The sequence below is a fragment of the Mirounga angustirostris genome, unplaced genomic scaffold, assembly GCF_029215605.1.
Source record: "Mirounga angustirostris isolate CCGP_5_RB_7025 unplaced genomic scaffold, mMirAng1.0.hap1 SCAF_1, whole genome shotgun sequence".
NCBI classification, from domain to species: Eukaryota; Metazoa; Chordata; class Mammalia; order Carnivora; family Phocidae; genus Mirounga; species Mirounga angustirostris.
This window is the reverse complement of record NW_026991709.1, coordinates 125576992-125589951: the sequence shown is the minus strand read 5'-3', so window position 1 is coordinate 125589951 and position 12960 is coordinate 125576992. Positions and strand designations below refer to the sequence as shown.

General features: G+C 48.5%; 1 protein-coding gene across 1 annotated transcript in view; it reads right to left on the bottom strand.

Moving 5' to 3' along the window:
- Nucleotides 1-12960, bottom strand: part of SLCO2A1 (solute carrier organic anion transporter family member 2A1) — an 84850-nt gene that overhangs the window by 36687 nt on the left and 35203 nt on the right. Inside the window, exons 2-3 of the mRNA XM_045903755.3 lie at nucleotides 10464-10601; nucleotides 4832-4994 (exon numbers count right to left, since the gene is read on the bottom strand). Coding sequence (XP_045759711.1) covers nucleotides 4832-4994; nucleotides 10464-10601 — 301 coding nt within the window. The remainder of the gene's footprint in view (nucleotides 1-4831; nucleotides 4995-10463; nucleotides 10602-12960) is intronic.

The window sequence follows — 12960 nt, the reverse complement described above, 5'->3', positions numbered from 1 at the left end:
AGGGTGAGGCATACTGTATTCATGGACTGGCAGACTCAATAAACTTGTCCAGTGTCCCCAGATTGATCTGTGAATCTAGTGCAATTCTAATAAAAATTCCAGAAGCATCTTTCTTAGATAGACAAGCTGTTTATAAAATTTATATGGGAAGGCAAATGAATAAGAATAGATAAAACAATTTTGCAAAAGAAGAATAAAGTTGGAGGAATCATAGTACCCAGTTTTAAAATCTTAACTATAAAGTTGTAGGAATCATGACAGTGTGACAGTGGGAAAGAACACACACAGAGACTACTGGAAAAGAACAGAAAGTCTAGAAAAAGACCCACACAAGTATGACCAATTGATTTTTCATAATGGTGCAAAAAATATTTAGTGGAGAAAAGATAGTCTTTTTTAAAATAGATTTTATTTATTTATTTGAGAGAGAGAGAGCACAAGCGGGGGAGCGGCAGGCAGAGGGAGAAGGAGGCTCCCCACTGAGCAGGGAGCCCGAAGTGGGACTCGATCCCAGGACTCCGGGATCATGACCTGAGCCGAAGGCAGACACTTAACTGACTGAGCCACCCAAGCACCCCAAAAGATAGTCTTTTTGACGAATGACACAAACAATTTAACATCCATAGGCAAAAAGAAGAAAAAGAATCTTATTAAAAAATTAACTCAAATGGATCATAGATCTAAATGTAAGTGGGAAGCTATAAAACTTAAGAAGAAAAAAAAAAAAACCCAAAAACAAAAACCACACGCATAGGAGAAAATCTTTCTGACCTGGAATTAGGCATAGATTTCTTAAATGTGGACCAAAAGCATGATCCGTTAAAGAAAAAAGAATTATAAATTGTATTTCATCAAAATGAAAAACTTTTGCTTTGCAAATGACAGTGTTAAAAGAATGTAAAAGATAAGCTAAGGACTGGGAGAAAATATTCGCAAATCTTCTGCCCAATAAAGAATTTGTATCCAGAATTTATAAAGAACTCTCAAACTGGACAGTAAGAAAACAAATAATCCAATTACAAAATGGGCAGAAGGCTTGAACAGACACCTTCCCAAAGAGAATATATGCATGACAAATAAGCACATGAAAAGATGTTAACATCATAAACTTGTATTTACAAAAAAAAAAAAACCTAAACACAAATATTTATAGCAGCTCTATTTGTACTTGGTACAAACTGGAAACAATTCAAATGTCTTTCAATGGGTGAATAGGCAAACTGTAGTATATCCGTACAATAGAATACTACTCAGCAATAAAAAGGAATGAACTACTGATATATGCAACAACTTTAGTGAATTTCAAAGGCCTATGGCCCAGGAAAGAATCCAGTCTCAAGATGTTACATGCTCTATGTTTCCATTTCTGTGTTATTCTCGAAGCCACAAAACTATAGTGATGGAAACGGGCTAGTGGTTGCAGTGCCTGGGGAGAGTGTGACTATAAAAGAATAGCATGATGGACATGTCGGAGTGATGGAACTGTTCTATATCCTGACTGTGGTGGCTACACAAATCTATAAATGTGTTCAAATTTACAGAACTATGTGTCACCCCCAATGAAAAGTCAATCTTACTCTCTAATAATTTTTAAATGTTTCAACATAAGGATAACTAATACTGTATAACTTCCAAACCAGTAGAAGAAGAAAGATAAGCCTAAAGAAATAAGACATAACACTAGAAGGAAAAAGTATACTGATATGCAATGAACTTAAGCACACAAACTACAGGCGAGTGGCCACCTCCTGTGGGGGAGGAAGTGAGGAGCCAAGAAGGAGTTAATGTTTCTTTTTTTTTTTTTTTTAATTTTTAAAAATTTTTTACTTAAACTCAATTTAGTTAACATATGGTGTATGTATATATTCAGGGGTAGAATTTAGTGGTTCATCAGTTGCATATAACACCCAGTGCTCATTACATCAAGTGCCCTCTTTAATGCCCATCACCCAGTTACCCCATCCCCCACCCCCCTCCCCTCCGGCAACCCCACCCCTTTCCCCTGAAGCAAGTCGTTCCCATAGTTAAGAGTCTCTTAAGGTTTGTCTCCTCTGTTTTTGTCTTATTTTATTTTTCCTTCCCTTCCCCTATGTTCACCTGTTTTGTTTCTTAAATTGTGCATATGACTGAAATCACATGGTATTTGTCTTTCTCTGACTGACTTATTTCGCTTAGCATAATAACCCTTGTCTTATTTCTTTTTGAAAAAGAGGCATCTGGCAACCCAAGAGTCCATCAACAGGTGAGTAGATACATAAAGTGTACTGTACCCATAAAATGGCATATTATTCAGCCACAAAGAAATGAAGTTCTGATACATGTTACAACATGTTACAACATGGATGAACTTTGAAAACATGATGCAAAATGAAATAAGCGGGATACACAAGGACACATTGTATGATTCCACTTATATGAAATACCTAGAATGGGCAAATTCATAGAGACAGAAAGCAGATTAGAGATAACCAGAGGCTAGGGAGAGAGAGGAGTGGGGAGTTATTGCTTAATGGGTACAGTATCTGTTTGGAGTTGATGAAAAAATTATTGAAATAGTGGTGATAGTTGCTCAGTATCATGAATGTAATTAATGCCACTGAATTGTACACTTCCATTAGTTAAGATGGCAACTTTTATGTTTTTTTTAAGATTTTATTTATTTATTTCAGTCAGAGAGAGAGAGAGAGAGCACGATGAGTTGGGGGAGGGGGCAGGGGGAGAAACAGACTCCCCAGAGAGCAGGGAGCCCAATGTGGGCCTTGATCCCTGGACCCTGGGATCACGACCTGAGCCAAAAGGAGACGCTTAATTAGAATGAGCCATCCAGGAGCCCCAACTTTTATGTTTTATATATACTTTACCACAATTAAAAAATAACATAAGAGGGGTTCCTGGGTGGCTCAGTCAGTTAAGCCTCTAACTCTTAATCTCACCTCAGGTCTTGATCTCGGGGTCATGAGTTCAAGCCCTGTGTTGGGCTCCATGCCCAGCATGGAGCCTACTTGAAAACATACACACACACACACACACACACCCCAAAACCATAATATACCCAAACACCTTAAATGTACAGTGAGCTGTATGGTATGTGAATTAGGTCTCAATAAAACTGTCAAAAGAAAAAAAGAAGAGGTATCTGAAGGAAAACAGATTTATCTTCATATCAGTATATAAGTGTTTGTTGTATTATTTACTTTGCTATATTTTGATTTTTTCATATTAAAAATAAAATAATTTTTTAAAGACAAGGGAACTCTTACCAGGCAAGTTCGTGTTATTTAATTCCTTATTTATTACTTATGCAAAATCCTCATACATCTCTCCCTACCACAGGGCATATCACTAAGAACCAGAGACTCTGTGTTGCAGAAGGGGCCACTTGTCTGAGAATCAGGAGACCTGGGTCTGTCTCTCCCTAACTGGTGCCCTTGGGAAAGTTACTAGACAACTTTGAGTGCCAAGTTCTCATCTTAGACCTTTTCTCTACCTTTCACAGGTGTCCAGGAAAATCAAATGAGATCACAGTTTATGTGTATTATAACCTAAAGAATGATGGATGATTGTACAAATGTCAGGAAGCATTAAACACATGATTAAACGCGCAGAAAATCCGCAGATCTCATCATGGGCAATGCTTTGACCCTCCGCCAAGCCCATCACAGGCGCTGCTCGAAAGCATCCCCCCTTGTGTGTACTGGATCATTCCTTGCATGAAGCACAGGGAATTACAGGGAATCAGAGGGGGAGGCGAGTCACCAGCTGCACGCTCTGATCTCAGCAAGTCAGGGCTGCTCCAAAGCTCTACATCATTTCGTATGTAGTCCGATGCTCTACCACTGAGCTATACCCCCTACATCATTTCGTATGCAGTCCGATGCTCTACCACTGAGCTATACCCCCTACATCATTTCGTATGCAGTCCGATGCTCTACCACTGAGCTATACCCCCTACATCATTTCGTATGCAGTCCGATGCTCTACCACTGAGCTATACCCCCTACATCATTTCGTATGCAGTCCGATGCTCTACCACTGAGCTATACCCCCTACATCATTTCGTATGCAGTCCGATGCTCTACCACTGAGCTATACCCCCTACATCATTTCGTATGCAGTCCGATGCTCTACCACTGAGCTATACCCCCTACATCATTTCGTATGCAGTCCGATGCTCTACCACTGAGCTATACCCCCTACATCATTTCGTATGCAGTCCGATGCTCTACCACTGAGCTATACCCCCTACATCATTTCGTATGCAGTCCGATGCTCTACCACTGAGCTATACCCCCTACATCATTTCGTATGCAGTCCGATGCTCTACCACTGAGCTATACCCCCTACATCATTTCGTATGCAGTCCGATGCTCTACCACTGAGCTATACCCCCTACATCATTTCGTATGCAGTCCGATGCTCTACCACTGAGCTATACCCCCTACATCATTTCGTATGCAGTCCGATGCTCTACCACTGAGCTATACCCCCTACATCATTTCGTATGCAGTCCGATGCTCTACCACTGAGCTATACCCCCTACATCATTTCGTATGCAGTCCGATGCTCTACCACTGAGCTATACCCCCTACATCATTTCGTATGCAGTCCGATGCTCTACCACTGAGCTATACCCCCTACATCATTTCGTATGTTTTCACTTTCAGATGTGCTTTGGGGAGAAGCGAAACAATGAAAGCCAAAGACCCTTTCTGGTGGGAGAGGACAGCATGGCCTGGAGTGGTATCCACTGCCCCAGAAGCATCCCCACCAACTTTGGTGAGATGCCCACTCCTTCCACATCCCCTTGAAGCGGGGGCTGGAGGCCACTTACCAACGCTGGCCACGGTGTACTGGTAAGGCTCTGAGAGGAAGTGTGGGAGGGTGAGGACGAAGGCACCCGAAGCCAGGAGCAGACCCCCAATGCCAATCAGCCGTGGACGGTGCACCCGGCTCCCAAAGTAGCTGACAAAGATGATGAGGATGGCGTTGCTGATCTGCAGAGAGAGCAGAGGGGCTGAGTGAGACCAGAGACTTCGTCCCTACTCACCCACAGAGAAGACCTGACTGTAGCTGGCCCAGGAGAAGCAGAGAGGCAAGAGGCCACCTAGTGTCAGCCTCACCCAGAGAGCCTCACAGTGGGCCCAGGATGTGCTGATTCAGCTCTCCCCTATTGTCCCTTCCCAGCCTCAGCCTCCTGGATCAGACAAAGGGAAGCATCTAGAGACCATGAAAAGCTCATAGCCTAAATTTCAACCATCTTAGGCCCAAACCTCTTGGGGCAAAGTCCAAGGAAGCTTCCAGTTCTGGCTGCCTCCTAGGAACAGCACATACTCTCTAACTAAATGCCCTAGGGATGTTGGCTTGGTGGTCAGAATAACCACCAAGCAATGTGTACTGTCTCATTTCATCATGCAACAACTCTCTTTTTTGTGACAACAGTGGGACTCAGAATAGTCAGTAACTTGTCCTGGCCATGAGATTAGGAGGTAGCTTGAACAGGGACTGCATGAGTTTAAAGCACCCAGTCTTAACTGGACTGGTCTACTGCCTCTCGGAGAAGTGGGTTTCTGCCCCAGCAGCTCTGCTACTGACCTGCCCCTGGCCCTCCTTGGGCTTACTTCCACTCCTGTCAGTGAGGGAGGAGGACTAAGTCACCCCTAAGTTCCTTCTTCCCAGCTGTAAACATCAGTAACTCCATGTTCTTGGTGCTCCCTGGAAGGTGTGGTCTCTGAGCCCCACCCTGAGCCAGGGAAGGGAAGTGAAGGCCCAGCTTAGGGAGCAAGGTCTTAAATGATAAAACAGGGTGTTGGCAGATCTTCTGACTACAACTCCATCCAAAGAGATGATCCTCTGGCCCAGAATGTAAGCTCATCTGGACTGGGGGAGCCCTGAATGTCAGTACCCACAGCCCTGCCCTGTCCACACCACAATCTCCTTCTGGCTGGAAAAGCAGGTGCCCCGTCTCAGGAAATAGGAGACAGAGTCTTGGTATGTGGTTCTTATCAAGATTACCAACTGGCCAAATTTCAGTTTTCTTCTTACTTGACCTCTCAGCACCGTGTGATTCAGATGACCATTCCTTCATGAAACATTTCTTTCACTGAGTTTCCTGGATACCACCTTCTCCTAGTTTTCTTCCCCTAGGCGGCTCCTTCTCCATTTCCTTGGCTGGTTCCTCCTCGCCTCCCTGAACTCCCAACTCTCATAGCTCAGTCCCTGAACCTCCGCTCTTGTCCTGGTGAGCTCATCTGGTCCCATGGCTTTCCATGTTCTGTGTGTGCTTCTAATTCTCACAGGCTTAGCACACTCAAACGTCACGCCTCATCTTCCCCCTGAAAACCTGGTCCCCCCCCACCCCAGTCATCCTCAGCTCAGTAAATGGCACCTGCATCCTACCAATGGCTCAAGCAAAACACCTGGGCATCATCCCTGACTGCTCTTTCACAGCCACATGCAGCTGTCAGCAATCCCGCTGGCTGGACCTTCAGCAGCCCCTTGGAAGCTGCTTCTCTCCACCTCTATCACTACCTTCTGGTCTGAGCCATTGCAGTATCCTATCTGAACCTCTTACAGCAGCCTCCTCCCTGGGTCTCCTGCCTCCACTCTTGCCTCCCTGCAGCCTATTCTCCACCCAGCAGCCAGAGCGGTCCTGCTGACACGTCAGACCACGTTACCTCCGTTCAAACCCAAAAGAGTAAAGGCAAAGTCTGTCCCAGAGCCTGCTTCCCCGTGAAGGCTCTGACCTGTTCTCCTCCATCCCTCTCCTCCCCTCTGCCCCAGCTGCTCGGCCTCCAGCTGTTCTCCTAGCTGCACACAAATACCCTCCTCAGGGCCTTTGTACTTGCTGCCCCTTCTCTTACCTGTCCACAGGGCTCCCCTGACATCTAACCTACTTTAGACCTTTGCTGAGATGGAAACTTCTTATGAAGGGCTTCTCTGAAAAATAAGGGGGTGACGGTGGGTGAAATGTGTGAAGGTGCTCAAAAGGTACAAACTTCCAGTTATAAAAGAAGTACTGGGATGTGATGCCCAGCATGGTGACAACAGTTAATAACACTGTACTGTTTATTTGAAATTGGCTAAGAGAGTAGATCTTAAAAGTTCTCATCAGAAGAAAAAAAAGTTGTAACTATGTGAGGTGCTGGATGTTAACTAGACTTATTGTGGTCATTAATGTGATCAAATGTGATCATTTTGCAATATATACAAAGGTCCAATCATTATGTTGTATACCTGAAAATAATATCACATTAAATGTCAATTATATCTCAATAAAAAAGGAGTTAAGTATAACTTATATTTATAATAATTAAATATCACTTATAATCTAAGTTATATTTAAATATATTTTATAATTTAAATTACATTTGAATATTTTTATAATTTAGTTATTTCAAATATAACCACCACTCCCCTCCATGACTTTACTTTTCTTCAATATATTTACTATAATCTGATCTACCAAGTTTTATTTACTTCTATAAACAAATGTTATATTTATCACTAGAATGATATACGAGCAGAGATTTCTGTCTATTCATTCCTGCCTCCCTGCACCTACAGCGGTGTTTGACACATAGTTGGTGCTCATCAACTATTTGTTGAGTAAGTAAATGAATGAACAAATGATAGGCTTGTTCAAGAGGACACAATTGCCCAGAAGACCACACACAAAAAGGGGATGTGAAGGTGTGTGGGGAAGCAGCCCAGCCTGATCCAGGGGGTGGCTCTAGCCCCTGGCCAGATATCATTCTAGGAGATTCTGAAACCCATACCTGGAAGCAAAGCATTATTCTTAAGCTTCTTAGATTTTATCTCCCCATGTTTTTCTCTTATCATTTTTTCAAGAAATGATTGTAAGTGTGAGACTACACCAGCTAAACTAACTGAAACTGACTTTAAAAGGTCTGGGTGAGGGATGGCAGAGTGCCCCAAAGGGGGAGGAAGGCCTGGGGTGCCCCGGCCCTGCCCATCTGGACTGGCCCTTCCAGCACTCCCAGGGCGTGTGCTCATTTCTCGGCAGGAAGTGGGACCTCCACAGCTGTTATGGCTGATGCTGGCTTAAGTCCTGGGTCCCCAAACCTTTCTTCAGCAGTGGAGTCCCTTTGCAAAAACAGTTTTTCCATAATATAATATAATATAATATAATATAATATGATATGATACGATATGATATGATATAATATGATATAATATGATACAATATGATACAATATGATACAATATGATACAATATATCATTTTATATATATACATGAAGCTATTCTAGCTAAGGAGGGGAGGGCCTCTATAGTCCACCACTCAGCCCCTCAGCCCTTCTACAACCCAAGCCCCATTGTAACACATCCCTGCCCATCAGTGTCCCAAACCCAGGAGGCCCCAGGCAAACTGGTGGGAGGCATTAAGGGTGGGGCCTCTAGGGCTCCCTCTGATTTTGTCTGCTCAGGCCTGGCCTTTAGCAGTGGGCAGGAGAAGCGGCTGCTTCACAGGGCAAGATGCCCATGTCTTCTCCCATCAGCCAAGCTCCTCATCCTGCCACTGGCCTTTTGCACCCAGCCCTCCTCTCCCGATCACTCACCCATCAGCCTGGAAGGTTCTCAGACTGGGCAGCAGCCTGATACTAATCTGTTACTGATTAGTAGCGTGCCTAGAACACCGTGCTGAGAAGGAGTCAGAGTCTGGACTCAGCTGGAAAGACGACTGTGGTTGATCAGTGATGCCTGCCAGGGTCTTAGGATAGGACTGCAGTGACCCAGATGTCAGAGATTCTGTTTTCCCTTCATGAGTGAGGACAAGATGTGCCAGGGGCATTATTAAAGTCATAGGCCAACCTGAGGAGGGTGCAGTCCGTGGGAGGACTGCCAGGTCCCTGTGCTGTGATCTGTGCTATACGGGAGCTGGCCAAGCTGCAGGAGCACAACCTACATGGAGAGGTAGACCGGTCACCGGCATCACCAGGAAGCCGAGACACAGACGCACAGACAGACACAAGTGTGCACGCACACACATATACACACCCTAAAACACACAGACACAGACAGGAAGCAGTGACTCTGGGAGGGAGTTCAGAGGAGAGGGCCTGAGGCCAGCAGGGATGACTGATGGGCCACAGCGCTGCATGTGGGCAAGTCCCTGCATGTCCCAGGTGCGGAAGACAGCCCATGTTGGGGGGAGTGTGTGCAGAGAGGGGCACCGAGACAGACTCTGGCCATGTGCTTGGAGGAGAGGATTTGGAGCAGAGCAGGGCTGTGGACAAGGGAGTGGGGAGGACTGGTGGAAAGGGGGGTTGGGGCTTCAGAGGGAGGCCTTAGCATGGGGGCCATCAGACAGACCTGGGCTCAGATACTGGCTGCCCTGTGTGCATGGATGTGGCCAGCCTGGATGGGGCACCTGGGCTTTAGATGCAAGCTTCCTCATCTGGAGACCATGGCTATGCAGAGACACCCCCACTCCTAGGACTGCAAGGGGAATCTGGCACAGGGCAGGGGCTCCTGAGGGCACTGCTGTGTAGGCCCCTGAGGGTGAACGAGTGAAGGGCAAAGGAGCGTTTCCAGCTGGGAGCAGGATGGGGGGTGGGGACACCGAAAGGTGGCGGCTGAGGGTGGTGCTAGGAGGCACCCCACTTTCTTTTATGGCTCCATCTTAGAAGCTGCCCTGGCGGAGGCCAGGCTCTAGATTACTACATGGACCTGAATTCCACTAAGTCAAGGGAGGATCGAATTCTGCTCTGGGAGGGGGAGGCCATGCCTCCATCCCGGAACAGTGGGCCTTGCGGAAAGAGGAGAGAAGCCAGGCCAGGGAGCCCCATCTCCTCACGTGGAGCCACCGGTGTGGTGGCCACAACGGAGGGAGCTCGGCTGCGTCCCCGGCCTCTCCCTCCCTGGTTTCCAGTGACCCCTGGCTGACTCTGCCCAATGACCTCCCACTCCGGGTCCCTGGGGCCGCCCCATCCTCCTCCAACTCTGATGTGCGGTCACTGAGGGACAGTGTGAAATCCCCGTTGCCGGGAGGTCACAGAGATCCGAGCTTGTTTGGGAGTGAAGGCCACTGCACAGCTCTGGCTCGGGCCTGGGGCTGCTTCTCCACCTGCAGGCCTAAGACTCGTCCGCCCCCGGACTGCGGACGAGCAGAGCCACGTCAGCTTGTGCGTGGCCCTAGAACTCAATCAGAGAGACACAGAGTTTGAAGGCTCATCCGTCAGGTGGGAGGAGTAGAGCACCTGCTCACAGGGCTGCTGTGACGAGGCCCCAGGGTCAGGCGCTGCCAGAGCTCTTTGCTCAGGGCTGGGTGCAGGGAAGCCTCAGGAAATGTAGTTGCCACCACGCCTGCTGCATCTACCCGTTCCTATCCCCCATGGGTACGTCCCAGCTCCCCATTCCCCTGCCCCTCGCAGAGCCCCCAACCGGACCCTGGGCTCGGGGGGTGCACACGTGCGGTCGGGTGCACCAGAACCTCCTGCTTACCTCATTCGAGCTGGAAATGAGACCCGAGGAGGAACTGGAGAGGCCAAAGCGCTTCTCGATGGTGGTGAGGCTGCTCTTGAAGTAGGCGCTGTACAGGAGCTGACAGAGCTGCAGGAGGCCGTGGCAGAGCACGAACACCTGCGGGGGAGACACTGGCCGGTGAGGCCTCGGGACAGCCAGCCCTGCTGTGTGTGACCCTGGCCTTCCCCTGTGGGACCTCTGCAGCAGGGAGGCCCAGCCGTCTGGCCCGTTTGCTCACTGGTTACCTGGGGACACTTCCGTCATGGGAGGGTCCTGAGGGTGAAGCAGCACCATGGTAACACCAGTGCTTTACCCTGTGCGCTGGCTCAGCGCCGTCAGCCATTCCCTCCATTCCTGCCATTCACATCCCGGTCAGCATAAATGGCCCCGCAAAACCACAGGGCTGGAGAAGCGCCCCCGAGGCAAAGGCCCGACTCCCCAGACCCACATCCAGGGCCCTCAGCATTGTTGATTTCCCTTGCTGCACCACCGTGTCCAGTGGGCACTGCTCTGCCCTCCCTCCTGTGTCCTCGGAGGCATGGAGGCAACTCTCCAGCCTGTCCTGGTCACTCCCAGGGGTACAACAAGCCCTAGGTCACACTGCTTCATGCCTCTTGAGCTGTCCTCCATTCTCCTCTCCACCATTAACACCCATTCTCCAAGGCTCCCCGCTAATGCACCATGAAGATGCAAACCGCCTGGTTTGAATGCCCCCCCCCAGCTTGTTATCACCTCTTATCTGGGGTATCTGTGATTGTGCTTGCTTCTCCTGGATGGATAATAGGGGCCCTGGGAAGGCCCCAGGCCATTGTCTCTGCCTCCTACTGCACCCCATATGCCTGTCCTGTAGGTATGAGGAAATGGGGATGTGAGCTTTGGATTGATGGGACAGATACCCAACGCGGAGGGTGGACAGCGGTTTGTAGCATCTGGACTTGGCTCCAGGCTGAGCTCTGGGATTTCCTGGGTTCTCGGCTGGTGGGTTGGGCCAGAGCAGGCTCAGAGCCAGGAGCCCCACATCGCTGAGCTCCCCTGTGAGGTGTCCCTTTCTGGAGACTGCACTTTTCCTTCAGGGAAGGGTGGGAGGGCCCTGATGTGTCATAGCCTGCCCAAGTTCTTCCCTTAATTGAAGGGCTGGCATCTTAGGACAGCTACTGGGGCTCCACCTTCATTTCCGTTTCCTTGCACAGCTGAGCCCACCTCCTGTGCAGGGGCCTTTCTCCGGGCTGTGGGATCAGAGCTGACATTCCCTCTCCTACCTGCCGGGGCAGAGCCTTTGTGAGGCCAGCCTGGGGCTTCTGACAGGGCCCGGCACTGGCTGCCTGCCCACACATCATGCTCACAGTTTCCAAATCCAAGGAGGCCATTACACCCACAAAACCACATGCCTCTCCCAACTGCCTCCTGCCTGAGCCCGTGGCCACCTAGCTCCTCACCAGGGATGGAAGGAAGCCTCTACATCTAGAGGCAGAGGTAGCACTCCACCCCTGCCTCCCTAGGGAGCCTTTGCTCTGCTTCACCTCATATTTTGGAATTCTTAAGATTTTTTGATAAAGGTATTTTGGAAAACTAGTCCCACTGTCTTTTACAAACGGGGAAACTGAAGTCCAGAGAGGGGGATCCCAAATGCCTGCACAGCATCCTGCATGCAGCCGGCCCTCTGGGCTTAAGGGCCAGGCCCTTGGGATGCCTGGGGTGGACCAGTTTGGGGCCTGCCTCTCACCCCACCATGCAACCCTTAGCCAGTGCCGGGCCTCTTGGGCCCTTGATTTCCCTGTGAGGTAACTGGGCTAAATTGGTGGCTCTTAACTCAGTTTTGATCCCTAATCACCTGGTGGGAGGTGGTGGTGTCTTTGAAATATAGAAGTCAGGCCCAAACCCAGGCCTCCTGAATCAAAATTGGTGGAAGCCCCCTGATTTCTCCTTGGCGCCTCTCCTACTCGACCTGCACTGTGTGTGCAGGTCATGTCTTGTCTCGGGCCCCCCTCTCTCCCTGGATTACTGCAGCAATCTCTCACTGGCTGCCCCCTTAAAACCCTCCATCCCACCACCCCAGAGACAGCTTTCTCAAACTCAGATGTGAGCAGGCTATCTCCAAATTAACATGGCTCACTGGCCCCCCTGCCTCCTACAAGATAAAAACCCATGCCTTTGGTACGGTATTGAAGATGCTACAGATCCTAGACCTTGCCTGCCTCCAGCTCTGTTCCCTGCTGTGGCTGACTGTATTTTACGAGGATGGCTACCCCAGTATCTCCTGTCCTACATGCATGTCTTCCAGTGTGACAACGACATTCCTTCATCAAGAGGTGGGGTCTGTGTTCCCTCCCCTTCAATCAGGGCTGATCTTTGTTACTTGCTTCTAATGAAGAGAATGAAGCAGAACTGATGCTCTGCAGCCTCTGAAGTTAAGTCCTGATAGAGGATCCATCTGGCTCCTCTCTTGGGATCCTTAGAAACCAGACATCACATTGTA